This window comes from Ursus americanus, chromosome 2 (genome assembly GCF_024610735.1).
Source record: "Ursus americanus isolate L20-20 chromosome 2, mUrsAme1.1.p, whole genome shotgun sequence".
Lineage (NCBI taxonomy): Eukaryota > Metazoa > Chordata > Mammalia > Carnivora > Ursidae > Ursus > Ursus americanus.
Genome location: NC_142128.1, coordinates 42,012,158 through 42,026,931, shown reverse-complemented (window position 1 = coordinate 42,026,931; position 14,774 = coordinate 42,012,158). Strand labels below are relative to the sequence as shown.

The 14,774-nt window shown below is 43.1% G+C and overlaps 1 protein-coding gene across 13 annotated transcripts in view; it reads left to right on the top strand.

Annotated features, from left to right (window-relative positions):
* The window catches only part of GON4L (gon-4 like), a 63,748-nt gene that overhangs the window by 9,707 nt on the left and 39,267 nt on the right, over positions 1–14,774 (top strand). For all 13 annotated transcript variants that reach the window (XR_006777190.2, XM_087854960.1, XM_087854958.1 and 10 more), the window contains 5 exons: positions 10,106–10,299; positions 10,940–11,014; positions 11,196–11,246; positions 14,183–14,233; positions 14,557–14,652. Coding sequence is in view for 12 of the 13 variants with exons in the window: in XM_087854960.1 (XP_087711086.1) it covers positions 10,106–10,299; positions 10,940–11,014; positions 11,196–11,246; positions 14,183–14,233; positions 14,557–14,652 (467 nt within the window). In the remaining variant the exon portion in view is untranslated. The remainder of the gene's footprint in view (positions 1–10,105; positions 10,300–10,939; positions 11,015–11,195; positions 11,247–14,182; positions 14,234–14,556; positions 14,653–14,774) is intronic.

The window sequence follows — 14,774 nt, the reverse complement described above, 5'->3', positions numbered from 1 at the left end:
TCTTACACTCCCACCATGGTGTGTGAGATTCGCAACTGGTCCATGTCCTCGCCAGCCGCTGTTAGATGCCTACCTTTTATCCATTTTAGTAAGTGAATTTCCTTGTGATTTTAACTTGCATTTCCCTAAGGAAAATAATGTTGAGCATATTTTCATGTGTTTATTGGCCAATTGTAGATCATTTTTGGTCAAATGTTTGATTGTTATTCTGTTATAAGCCCTTACTCCTTTTGTAATTAGTACATGTCTTGCAAGAGATACTTTATATTTTTAAAACTATTTTACTTATTTATTTTAGAGAGAGGGTGGAGGGGTGGAGGGGCAGAGGGAGAGAGAATCCCAAGCAGACTCTCCACTGAGAACGGAGCCAGACTCGGAGCTCGATCCCATGATGCTGAGATCGTGACCCGAGCCGAAATCAAGAGTCAGATAGATGCTTAACCGACTCGGCCACCCAGGCACTGCTTGCAGAAGATCCTTTAAAACTGTGCATGTGTCCTGTTTCTCTTCAAACGTTTGCCCACTATTTTAGCATCCATTGGTGGGTTGCCTGCAAGAATTATTAGTGTTGTTCTAATAGCATTTTTTATTTCTCTCATTCCTTCTCTATTAATTGGGATTTTCTATAAAGAAGAGCTGTCCCTTCTTCCTCATGTATTTATTTGGTTTTTATGTGAGTATGGACTCGTGGATATTTATTTTATTACTTGAGTGACAGTGCGACGCTGTCATTATTCTGAGATTGTTTAGTGTTAGCTGTGGGGAGATGCTTCAGGTTTTACTTTCATGGAATATGGTTTTGGAATCATATCAAGGAGCGCGGCCTAATCCTGGGGCGCCCGGCTGGCTCAGCTGGAGGAGCGTGTGACTCTTGATCTTGGGGTTGGGAGTTCAAGCCCTATGTTGGGTGTAGAGCTTACATTAAAACAAAAAAAAAGATTAAAAAAAAGAACTCTGCCCAATCCAAGTTCACAGAGTTTCTTTTGTGGAAGTTGTATGGTTTCACATATTCCATTTAGTATATGATCCAATTTGAGTTAACTTCTGTATCATGTGTAAGGCATATTTGAGGTTCTTTTTTGCATATGGATGTTTGTTTATTTCGGCACTATTTTTGGAAACGATTCCTTTCTCCATTACATTACCTTTGCACCTGTGAACAGCTCCTTGGCCATATTAGTGCGGGTCTTTTCTAGACTCCGTTCTGTCCATTGATCTGTGTGTCTGACTTTTCACCAATACTACGTGGGCTTGATCCATGTAACTTCACAGCAAGTGTCAAGATCAGGCAGTCTGAGTATTTACCTTTGTCCTTTTTAAAATTGTATATATAAATATGTATAGATATATATTTTTAAAGATTTTATTCATTGATTTGAGAGGAAGAGTGAGAGAGAGTGAGCACAAGGTGGGGGAGGAGCAGAGGGAGAGGGAGAAGCAGACTCTCCACTGAGCAGGGAGCCCGATGTGGGGCTCGATTCCAGGACCCTGGGACCATGACCTAAGCTGAATGGAGATGCCCAAGTGACTGAGCCCCCCAGGTGCCCCAATATATGTATTTTTAAGATTTTGTTTATTAGAGAGAGAGAGAGAGAGAGCGCAGGCACACCGGTGGGGAGGAGGGGCAGAGGGAGAGGCGGACTCCCTGCTGAGTAGAGAGCCTGACATGGTGCCTCAGGTCCCCCCCACCCTTTTTTTTAAGCAAGGTTATTGGGTTATTTATAGTTCCTTTTCATTTCCGTGTACATTTGAGAATTTGATTGTTATTTTCTTCAAAAAAATACCTGCTGAGGAACACATGGGTGGCTCAGTCAGTTAAATGTCTGCCTTGGGCTCAGGTCATGATCCCAGGATCTGGGATCAGCAGAGAGCCTGCTTCTCACTCTTCGTCTGCCTGTTAACTCCCCCTGCTTGTGGGCACGCGCTCTCTCTCTGTGTCAAATAAATAAATAAAATCTTAAAAAAAAAAACACCTGCTGAAATACTGATTGGTAGTGAATCTGTGGATCAGTTTGGGAAAGTTGCCGTCTTAACAATACTGAGTCTCCTAATTGACGAGCAAGATCTATTTAGATCTGTTAAAATTCTCTCAGCAACATTTTGTAGTTCTTTACATATACATTTTTCACCTATTTGTTTAGATTTGTGAAACACCTAAATATTTCTTCTTTTATGCTAATGAGAGTTTTTCTTTTCAACGTCCAGTTGTTCATTGCCAGTCTATATACTGGGGTGTATCGGTCTATCTTGTGGCCTTGCTGTAAGTCCATTATTAGTTGTATATACTTGGTAGATCTTTAGCGATTCCTTACAGAGATAATTATGTGATCTGCAAACAAGTCTTTTTGCCTTCCTTTCCAGTTTGTACGTCTTTCCTTTCTTCCTCTTCTTCCCTCTATGTCTCCCTCTCTCTTCCTCTTCCTCTCCATTTGTCCATCCGGCTTTGCTGTGTGCTGGAGAGGACCTGCAGTACAGCCTTGAGAGGTGATGGGGGCAGGCCTCTTTCCTCTGCTCTTGACCTCGGGGGAGCGTGCTCAGTCTTCCACCATGGAGCTGGAGGTTGTTCATCGGATTGAGAGAGTTCTCGACTATTCCTGGTTGCTGAGAGTTTTTGTGGTGAATTGATGTTAGGTTTGGTGAAAAGCTTTTCCTGCATCTATTGAGATTATCTTTTGTTTCTGCTTTTGGTCTGTTGATGTGAATTATATTGATTGGTTTTAAAATTTCAAAGCAGTTTTGCATTTCTGGGGTAAACCACACCTTTTGATCATGATATATTACCCTTATATATTGCTGGATTTGATTTGCTAATATTTTAAGGATTCTTGTACCTGTGGCCGATAGTGTTCTTATACTGTCTTTGCATGGTTTGGTATTAGGGTCATGCTGACCTCATAAAGTGAGTTGGGAAGTGTTCCCTCTTCTTTTTGTTTTTGTGCTTTTCATGGTTTTGTTTTTGGAAGAGTGTGTGTGAATTGGTGGTATTTCTTCCTTAAATGTGTTGTTGAATGAACCGGTGAAGCCATCTGGGCCTGGAGTTTTCTTTGTAGATGTTTTTAATTATGAATTCAGTTTCTTCCGTCTTCTTTCTTTTTCTTTCTCTTCTCTTCTCCTGTCTTCTTTCTTTTCTCAACTTTTCTTTTTCCTTTCCTTTCCCTGCCCTTCCCCCTTTCCTTTCCTTTCCTTTCTTTTCCTTTCCTTTCTTTCAGATTTTACTTATTTGAAAGAGTGAGAGACAGGAAGAGAGAGAAGGAGCAGGGGGAGGGGCAGAAGCAGACTCCCCGCTGAGCAGGGAGCCTGAGGTGGGGCCTTACCCCAGGACTCCAGGATCGTGGCTTCACCCCCTGAGCCACCAGGCGCCCCTGAGCTGTTTCTTACAGGCTGCTCCATTATCTTCCTGGTCTTGAGTGACTTTGACAGCTGGTGTCTTGCAAGGTATTTGCTTCATCCAACTTGTGGAAACCTTGGCATAAAGGTTTTCATGATATTCCTTTGATATCTTTTTTTTTCCCCTAAGATTTTATTTATTTATTTTAGAGAGCGAGCGTGCGGGCACACGTGAGTTAGGGGAGGGTCAGAGGGAGAGAGAGAATCTTAAGTGGGCTCCATGCTCAGTGACTCGGGGCTCGATCCCAGGACCCTGAGATCATGAGCCGAAGTCTGACGCTTTACTGACAGAGCCATCCAGGCGCCCCAGACTTATTAAACCATTTAATGATAGTATTTAGTGTATCAGTTTCCCTTTAAGTGCGTACGTTAGCCATGCCCCACAAATTTGGATGTGTTCATTGACGTCAGTTGACAATATTTTCTAATCCCTTTGGGGTATCTTCTTTGGCACACAGATCATCTACAAGTGTGTAGTTTGGAGAATCCCAGCTATCTTTCTGTTACTGACTTCTGATTTAATTTCCTTGTCTTCAGATTGTACTTTGTATAATTTCATTCATTTTCTATTTACTGAGGTATTTTATTTTATGGCCCAGAATATAATCTTTTTTTTTTCCTTTAGGTCTTTATTCATATGTTGAATATAATCTTTATGGTAGTTCTTCCAGTAGTATTTGAAAAGAACATGTATTCGGTTGTTTTGAGGTGCACTGTTCTATAAATGTCAGGTCAAGTTGGTTGATATCTTTGTTCAGTTCTTCCCTTTTTACGGCTTTTGTGTGTGTGTGGGGGTCTACTTGTCATTTACTGTGAAAGAAAGTCTCCAGCTTTAACTGCGGATCTGTCTATATTTCATTTGAGTTCGGTCAGTTTTAGCTCTGCATATTTTATTTTTTAAAGTCTTATTTATTTAAAGAGAATTTTATTTATTTCTTTATTTGAGAGAGAGAACATGCGTGCATGTGGCAGGGGAGGGGCAGAGGGAGAGAGAATCTTAAGCAGACCCACACCCAGCACAGCCTGACGTGGGACCCAATCTCATGACCCCAAGTTCATGACCTGAGCCAGTAGATATCAAGAGTTCACTGCTTAAGCAGCTGAGCCATCCAGTTTTATTTATTTAGGTAATCTCTACACCCAACGTGAGGATCAAATTCACAACCCCAAGATCAAGAGTCGAATGCTCTTCTCACTGGGCCCAAGAGGTGCCCCTTTAAAGACTTTTATTTTTGGTATTCTCTATACCCAATGTGGGGCTTGAACTCACAACCCTGACATCAAGAGTTACATTTTCTACCAATTAAGCCTGTCAGCTCCACTGACTCAGCCAGCCAGGCACCCCAATAATATGCATCTTTAAAAATTACTACAATCTGTGGGGCGTGTCTGACTCTTGGTTTTGACTCAGGTCATGATCGCAGGGTTGGGGATGGAGCCCTGCTTTAGGCTCCCCACTCAGTCCTGAGTCTGCTTGGGATTCTCTCTCTTCCTCTGCCCCCCCCCCCCCCCCGCTCATGCACACACACGTGTGCTCTTTCTCCCTAAAATAAATAACAATCTTAAAAAAATAAAATTATTGAATTTGTACTTTTACCGCTTCCAGAACAATACAAGAACTCTATAGCAGTTTCACTCCATATATCTACTCCTGCCTTTTGTGCTATTGATGTTATATTTTACCTCTTTGTAAGTTTTAAATCCCTAAGACGTTATTGTTACTATTTTAGCCAGTCAGTATTCATTTGTATTTATCACATAGTTAACCTTTCTGGTGCTCTTTGATTCATCCTGAAGTTCTTTGCTTTGCCTTTATCTGGGATCAATTTTTTTTTTTTTTCATTTTGAAGATTTTCCTTTAATACTTCTTATGAAATACTGGTCTTATGTCTTATGTTAGTGAATTATCTCAGATTTTGCTTGTCTGGAAACAATATATTTAGTTTTGCTTTTATTTATTATTAATTGTATCTGTCTTTGTATCTCTCTATGTATCTATATATCTATTTATTGTAAGTAAGCTCTACTCCAGCGTGCTGCTTGCACTTGGACCCCAAGATCAAGAGTCACATGCTCTACCAGCTGAACCAGCCAGGTGCCCGTTAATTTTTTTTTTCCCCATGTTAAATTTTTTTTTTTTTAAGATTTTATTTATTTATACGACAGAGATAGAGATAGCCAGCAAGAGAGGGAACACAAGCAGGGGGAGTGGGAGAGGAAGAAGCAGGCTCACAGCAGAGGAGCCTGATGTGGGGCTCGATCCCATAACGCTGGGATCACTCCCTGAGCCGAAGGCAGACGCCCAACCGCTGTGCCACCCAGGCGCCCCTCCCCATGTTAAATTTTTAATGCCTGTTTAGCACCAGGGATTCCATGTCTCTGATGAAATTCTGTATCTTTTCCTTTATTTTTTTGAATATATTGATGATAATTATTTTTTTTTAAGTTTTTAAAAAGATTTTATTTATTTGAGAGAGAGGGAGAGAGCTGATGATAATTATTTTAAAACTGTTTCTCAAGTATCTGATTTACCTGTAGGTCTCTTTTTATTGTCTTCTACCACCTCCCTTGAGGCATTTTGGTTCTGTTTTAGGGTTTTATAATTTTTTTAAAAAAGATTTTATTTATTTACTTGACAGAGAGCACAAGCAGGGGGGAGAGGTACAGGGAGAAGCAGACTCCCCACTGAGCAGGGATCCTGACGCAGGACTCGATCCCAGGACCCTGAGAATCATGACCTGAGCTGAAGGCAGATGCTTAACTGACTGAGCCAGCCAGGTGCCCCGTGTTTTGTAATTTTTGGTTGTATGTTGGACAATATGGATGGAAAATTCTGGAGGCTTTAGTAATGTTACCTTCCTCCAAAGAGGGTTATTTTATCTTCTGGCAGGCAGATAATTTGGGGGGATCACCTGAATCTGCCAGGGGTTAGTTTTATGCTGTGTTAAGTCTAGTTTGTTTCCACTTTCTACTTACTCCTAGATTGTGGCCTGCATCCCTAGTGGGTGGCTCTTCTGAGGTTCAACACTGCTTAGAAAGCTGTAATGTTTTTGAAGACCTTACCTCCTTTTCACAACCTGAACTATGACGTCTTTGTCCCCAGAGCCGCGAGTGAGAACCCTCTGCCTGGTGGCCACTGTCCTGCTGTGGTCCATCCTGTGCGTGCACAGCTGAGGGGTCTGCTGGGGCCTTTAGAGGAGCTTGAACAGAAACTCTTTGGGCTCATTTTTCCTTGGTTTTCTCCTCTGCAGAGTTTTGCTTTGTTTTGTTTTCATATTTATTTATTTGAGAGAGTGTGTGCATATGCATGTGAGTGGGGGCGGGGGGGGGGCAGAGGGAGAGAATCTCAAGCAGACTCCCCCCCAAGCTTGGAGCTAGCTGGCGGGCTTGATCCCACCTCTGGGAGATCATGACCTGAGCTGAATCAAAAGTCAGAGGCGTCCCTCCTCTGCGGAGCTTTATCCTTCAATCGCAGCTGCTTTGGCAGCTCCAAACTCTGGCTTCTTATCCTCGAAAGACCACTGTCTTCAGCTCGGGTCCTCCTTAATGTGCTTCCCTTCTCCAAAAGATTACAACTCCTTAAATCCTTTCCGTGAAGGTTCTTCAGTGCCTTCAGGCTGCTACATATATATTTTTTCCACCTTTGTGTACAGTTGACCCTTGAACAGTGTGGGGGTGGGGCGCTGTGCCCGTCTGCAGTTGAAGAGCCACATAGAACTTCTCACTCCCCTAATAGTCTACTGTTGACCAGAAGCCTTACCAATAATATAAATAATTGATTAACACATAGTTTCTATGTTGTATGTAATAGATATTCTATCCTTACAGTAAAGTAAGCTGGAAAAAAGAAAATGTTACGAAAATCATAAGGAAGAGAAAATACGTTCACAGTACTGTACCGTATTTATTGAAAAAAATCCACATATAAGTGAACTTGCACAGTTCACACCCGTGTTGCCCAAGGGTCAGTCGTAGTTTTGTATAGTTTTACAATTGTTTTTGTGGGAGGGTTTCATCTGTTAAGAAATCGATTGTTGTGTCCAGAACCCGAGATCCTGGGTGTGTGTCGGACAGGGCTGTTGAGCAACTTTGGTGGTTTAGATAGCACAGAACCCACGTTTTTACTCACTTCACTCACTTGATGGTATATCCACAGTGCATCTTCCTTTCAGTTATTGGTTACATCATTAGATCTGCTCTTCAGGGAATCTCTTGTTTTTAGCCACCTTCCATCTTTCTCATGGAAGAAGAATTAGATTTTCTTCTGTATCTTTTCCAGCCTGATCTTTATAGAGTGGCTTCCTTTTTTTAATGTTTAAATTTCAACTCTTTAGAATTCACAGAGTCAGTGGTATCCCAGTATTTTAGAAGATAAAGGATTAGTTCTAAAACAGTATAACAAATAGTTGAATTATTTGTTCTTTTTTGGATTGTTTGTGTAGTGTGTTGGAAATTTGAATGTGTTAGATTTTCCTTCAGCCATATATTCCCTAATAAAAGCCCAGCAATTAAAATCGGAAATCAGAGGAGAAATAGGTGTGATGTAATTTAGACACTGGGATGTTTAACCCCAATTTGATTGCATATTTATAAGATAGTTGTCCTAAATGGAGTTATGCTAACTCTTATGATTTTTCCATGAAAAATATTTGCATGGAAATTTTATGATAAGCTTTGTTCATGATTCATTTAAATAATTTTTATGTTTCATTTTTTTATAGTATTTATAGTGGGGCTAAGTGTTTTTCAGTGTATATCTTAAAGCATTGCTACTCGAAGTGTGGTCTGAGAACCGGTGCCAGTTTGAGAACTGGTTTGAAACAAAATTATTTATGGAAACTGAGAGTAAAAATTTAAAAATTTTTAACATTTGACATGATGGCTACATTCTTTATTGCATTTTATAAAAATATAAGTCTAGGGCGTCTGGGTGGCTCGGTTATTAAGCATCTGCCTTCGGCTGAGGTCATGATCTCAGGGTCCTGGGATTGAGCCCCATGTCGGACTCCTGCTCAGTGGGGAGCCTGCTTCTCTCTCTCCCACTCCGCCTGCCTGTGTTCCCTCTCTTACTGTCTCTCTGTCAAATAAATAAATAAAATCTTAAAAAAAAAATCATTATCAGAAAAATTTCCATTTCATCAAATGCTCTTTGTAGACATTTTTACTTGTTCCCCCCATTGCTTAAAAAAACCATTAAAAAAAAGTTGTTTTATTTATTTAAGTAATTTCTACACCTACCGTGGGGCTCGAACCCACAACCTCGAGATCAAGAGTCGTACGCTCTACTGACTGAGCCAGCCAAGCACCCCTAAAAAGACAAGTTTTAATGGCTCTATTAACAGTCCAGTGTATGGATGCACTGGTGTTCACTTTACCATTCCTGTAATATTGGACAGTTAGGAGTTTTCCATCTTTTTGCTAAAATAATTAATGTTGCAACAAGTAATGTGATTATTAGTCTCTGCACATCTAATTATTTCCTTAAGAACAAGAATTACTCGATTGAGAGTTGTACACATTTATCAAATTCTTGGTGTATGTTCACAAGTGTAGAAGTAATTGTTCGAAGTCACTGATAACTTTTCACTGTGTAGATACTGCCAGGGTATGGCTTGAAGGTCACAAAATCTTTTTAAACAGAGAAGGTCGTCTTCATGTTAACCCTTTCTAACCCTTATCTTCAGAGGGTGGCAGGCCCGAAAGCATTGGAAGGATGAGAATCTCATTTTGGTATTACATGATAATCTATGTCAAGACTTAACAGATTCTAATAATCGAGTTTTTTCTTTTGTCTGGTTATATATATGCTGTCTTCTTGTAGAAGAGAGAAAACTTTGTCCCTCCCTCCCCTTTTTTGCTACAGTTCAGAGTGAATTTTTTATCCTTTCCTCCTGTTTTTCTCTCTCTTTTTTTTAAGATTTTATTTGTTTATTTGACAGAGAGAGAGACAGCCAGCGAGAGAGGGAACACAAGCAGGGGGAGTGAGAGAGGAAGAAGCAGGCTCCCAGTGGAGGAGCCCGATGTGGGGCTCGATCCCAGGACCCTGGGATCATGCCCTGAGCCGAAGGCAGACGCTTAACGACGGAGCCACCCAAGCGCCCCTGTTTTTCTCTTTTCTAGATTGAATAGAATGATAACAAATTACACTATATAATGTTTCACTGGTATAAAGCACTTTGGGATCCATTATTTCACTTAATCTGCATGGCATCCGTGATAGGCAGATATCTGTATTTGCAAAAGAAGGAAATGAGACTCTTGCCGAGGTTGCCCAGAACTGAGACACAAAGCCGGGGTTTCTGGTGTAGCACCTGGGCAGAACGAGGTAGAAATTAGGACTGTGGATGCCAGGGCTAGAGAATGAGGCTTCAGAGCATGGCTCTGTCATTACTAGCTCTTGGGAGAGTTTCTTAATCTCTCTGCCTCAGTTTCTTCATCTGTACAAGGGGAAAAGTAATAGTCCCTGCCTCCTAGGGTTGTTCGGAGGAGGAAATCAGGACGCGTCATTGTGTAGAGGACGGGCTGCCGTGAAGTGAGTGCGCACCGGACACGGGATCCCACGGCGCTGCCCACTGCACCCCCATTGCTGCCACCACGCACCCTGCTTTCCTGTCCACGGCCGGCCGGCAGCCTGTTTTTCTCTTACTGTTGGCTTGTTGGGGTAAGTTCTGGGAGCAGTGGTTTGGAGATTCCCATGATGTGCCTGGTTTATTTGCAGAAGAACAAGGTGGTGAAGAAAGTGAGAAAAGGCGAAGAAAGAGAAAGGGCACCAAGAGGAAGCGGGACGGCCGGGGTCCGGAGGGAGGGGCGTGGGCTTGCGGCCTGAAGCTGGACGATGCGCTGGACCGCACGCTGGAGGATGGCGCCAAGCAGCACAACCTGACCGCCGTCAACGTGCGCAACATCCTGCACGTGAGTACGACGGCGGCTGCGGACGTGGGGCCGGAGCGCTTCCTGGAAAGCAAGTGAAAGTACTCAGGAAACTCTTGATTCTTAGTGTGGGAATTACTCCCTTTGGGAGTCGCACGTGCTACAGCATTTGGCATTTCAGGACGGCTTTCCTGCTGCGCTCAGCACGTTTGAAATCCCAACACATGTTCCAAGAGAGCTGGGCGGGTACACTGTTCCTGTCTTCCTCCACTGCCTTGCCGGTTTATCGTCTTGTTTAGCGCGTTTGAAGATGATGATGTTCGCAGTGGACTTACTCTTCTGGGGGTCGATGGGTCTACAGAGGTGCCAGGGAGCAGTTCATGCTGCACACGTGCTGGTCCTGTTCTTCCCGATGCTCAGCACAGCTGTCCACAGAACCCTCCTTGCTGGTCACTGTTTCTCAGAAGTGTGGAGTCCGTTACCCCCACTCTCATTCCTGCGCCTGGTAGCTGTGGCATCGGAGCAGTCCTGCTCTGTTAGAGTTGGAACGTGGGTGCTTCTGTCCAGAGCTGGCTTTACCCCAATCGGAAGCCATTTCAGTGTCTAGCAGGGTTACAGAGAAGCGGCTGTTACCTAGGTAACACGGCTTTGTTGCATAAAGTGAAATTTCGTCTTTCTCCAGGAAGTAATCACAAATGAGCATGTGGTCGCTATGATGAAAGCAGCCATCAGTGAGACGGAAGATATGCCGATGTTTGTGAGTAGTTGCTTGTTACTCCTTAATGCTGCGGAACAGAGCTGCTGTAAATGGGCAAGTGCAGGAGGTCGCTCGGGAGTTTGTACATAGCTTGATGTTGGGGACAGAGTTAGCATCTCAAAACCCAAGAGTCACATGATGATTTTTATTGACTGTTTTCTTCTCATTTTCCTTGCCTCAGGAGCCCAAAATGACACGCTCTAAACTGAAGGAAGTGGTGGAAAAAGGAGTGGTGGGTGTTCTGTTTTGTTTTGTTTTGTTTTCCTTTAGTTTGGTAAATAAGGTCTAATTCCAGGTTATTTGCAGGGAAAAAAAATATAGGAAAGATTTATCATGGTCTGCGTTTGTCTCCTTCAAAGAAATATCTGTAAAAGGTAAGTGGAGACAACATAGTCATTATCACCATTATTTCAGTTGACGGGAGGTACTGCTGTTTCGGAAGGACTTGGTAGACAGCCGTTTAGAATGGTTGGAAGCACCGAGCAAGGGCAGCCTTTCTGTTCGTGTGCTGTGTGGCAAAGGGTTTAGAGAAGTACGCTTCCAGGTGTATCCCAGGGAGCACTGCATCAGCTCACCCTGGTGTGGGCTAACCTCGTGAGTGCTTACTGAAAATGCATGTTCCGCGGCTCCCCTCAGACCCAGAGCAGGGACCCAGGGGTGGGGCCCGGGAATATGCATTACTGGAAACAGTGCTTGGTTGTCTTGCACACACTGAGGGATGAGAGCCACTCGAAGGCTTCTGGAGTATTCTGGCAGAGACGCTGGGACCCGTTGATACCCTGCTCGACAAGCGCTTGTCCGGTTTGTTCTCTGCACCTGTGGTAGGCCGGCGGTGGTCCTGAGGCGGTCTGGTTTATCTCTGATAGGGAGGGAGATTCGCCTGACGGACCCAAAATGTGTGTTGCTTTTGTCCTTTTGTCTGGGTCTGTTCTTTGCAGCCCCATAGAAGAAACAAGTCTGTTCCTCTTCCACATGACCTTTCCTCTAGTACAAGGAAACTAGTATGTCTTTTCTGTAATATTCTTTTGTTGCTGAGCGTCCCCCAGCTTTTTCTCGGTCTTCACATGACAAGACTCTTGAGTACATCCACCAATCTGATCCTTTTCTTCCGAATGTGCCTAGTTTGTCCATATCTTTTGAAAAGCCTGCCTGACGTGGAATTCCTGCTCCAGATGTGGTTGGACTGTATGGACCGAAGCTAGGGACCCCTTCAGTGTCCAGACGCCGTATTGCTCAGTGAGCCCAGGACCGCACTGGCTGTTTTTGACAGCCACATTGTATTCTTTTATCCAATCGGCCAAGTCTGGCCGTAGAAAGTGAAATTTCATCTTTCTCCGGAAATTACGTAATCTTCACAAATGAGCATATATGGTAGCTTTGATGGAAGCAGCCATCAGTGAGACGAAGTTGTATGAAGTCTCCTGACACACAGAGTATAAGTAATAGTAATTCCTTATTTGATCTGGAAATAAACAAAGAGATCCAGATCAGGCTCTGGATTGTACTTACTGACCATGAGTAAATGCACAGAAGCTGGACAAGCCGACTACAGTTTACGTGGGAGAGCGGGGTTGAAGTTCCAGACTCTTGCTTTCTGATGCTCAGTAGGCTGACTGGAGCACACTCCCAGCCACCGCTCGCTTTCCCGGCGGGTTGGCAGTAGGGAACCTGACTGATTCAGACACAAACGTGGGAAGGGGTGTGGACCTGTATCCCATCGTTCCCTTCACCCTGTATTGGACATGACTCAACAGAATGAGACAAGTGGCTGGAACGTGGCAGGGCGAAGGACATGTGGAGAGCCTAAGGCTCCTTGTGGAGACAGAACCCAGTGGCCTGTTGGATTTTATTCATAACATAACTCATTGGGTCACCTTAAATGATCAAGAAATTATACATTCCAGGGGCATTTTTTTTGTCAGCAGCATGTAAGATCCTTAAAAAATTTTTTAAAAACATCTCGCCCCAACTCTGTTATTTTATTATTTATTTACTAATTTTTTAAAAAAATATCTTATTTACTTACTTGACAGAGAGAGAGCACATGCAGGTAGAGGGAGAGGGGAGAGTGGCAGGCCAAGGCAGAGAGAAGCAGGCTCCCTGAACAGGGAGCCTGATGTGGGGCTCGATCCTAGAACCCTGGGATCATGGCCTGAGCCGAAGGCAGACGCTTAACCAACTGAGCCACCCAGGTGCCCCTATTTACTTACTTTTTAAAGATTTTATTTTATTTGTTTCAGAGAGAGAGAGAGAGAGAGAGCGCACGAGTTGGGTAGAGAGGCAGAGGGAGAGGGAGACTCAGACTCCCCATTGAGTAGAGAGCCCAACATGGGCTGGATCCCAGGACCCTGAGATCATGACCTGAACTGAAGTCAGATACTTAACTGACTGAGCCAGCCAGGTGCCCCCCAACTCTGTTATTTTAAAACATATAAGAAGTTGACGTAATTCTACAGTGAATCTGTATTCCATTTAGATTTAACAGTTGTAAAATTTTGCCATATTTGCTTTGTATCTCTGTATCTATCCCTTGTTTTTTTTTCCTGTACTATTTGAATATAAGTTGAGGACAACTTGATACTTCACCCCTAAATCCTTCCGTAAGAACTGGTCATGGCTGGCTGTCAGGATGCATAACTTACGGTGGATTTATGTAATTGATTAAAAAAATACTAACGTCCAAAGGTTAGTATTACCTACAATATCTTAGGTGTATGCTATTATAGTTTACAAATAGTTTTCAAATTCATTGTTCCATGTGAACACAAGTTGTGATATAAAGTAGACGAGACATGGGCACCTGGCTGGCTCAGTGGGTAGAGTGTGTGACTCTTGATCTTGGGGTTGTGAGTTCGAGCCCCATGGTGGGGGTAGAGTTTACTTAAAAAGTAGTAATAAAGTAGGTAAGACAGGTGCTTTCTCTATTTTATGGATAACACAGGGTTTTAACCAGCTTTACAGCAGAAATGCTAATGATGGAAATAGATTCTTCTCTCCTTCTGGCAAATTCTGACAGATATTGGAGAGTGTCCCTCGGGTAATTAACACCCCCTCCATCACTGCAGCCGCACGTTAGGTCCATGGCTTTCTGTGATGGTGAAGAGGAGGTAGAAATGAAAACCCATCCACGTCAGGTAAGAGAACATAATTATTTATCTTTGTTGGTAGGTAATTCCAACATGGAATATTTCACCAATTAAGAAGGCCAATGAAATTAAGGTAAACTTGGAAGAGGTAATTCTTACTTTTTTCCAGAAAGACTTCATCAGTTTTGAAACCTATACCTCCTTTCTATTTGTTAATTTTGGGGGGATCTGTCTTCTTGTTTTAATTCGATCCTTGTTTTTTCCTCTCCATTCCTGTCAGGTCTGACCCTCATGCTAGAGATCTCTTTAACCCCTGCCTCTCACCACTTGCTTTACCTGATCATTGTGCTCTTAGAGTTTGTTTTTCCTTGCTCTGCTTTCTTCCTCTTATTCTCCGAATACGTGTGGTCTGTGTTTCCTGTTACTTCATTTCTTTCTGTAATTGTACTTACGTAGCCTCCTCAGTTTGTGGATATCCAGCTGGAAGACGACGATTCCTCGGATGAGGAGTACCAGCCAGACGACGAAGAGGAAGACGAGACGGCTGAGGAGGTCAGTGGCTCCCTTGTGAGTGTTAGTTGCGAATCTGGAAGAATTGGGCTCTGTGAGGCTTCCTTAGTGTCTTCACCTGTTCCGTAGATAATGGACACAGTTCTTCTCCCTGCTCATTTCTT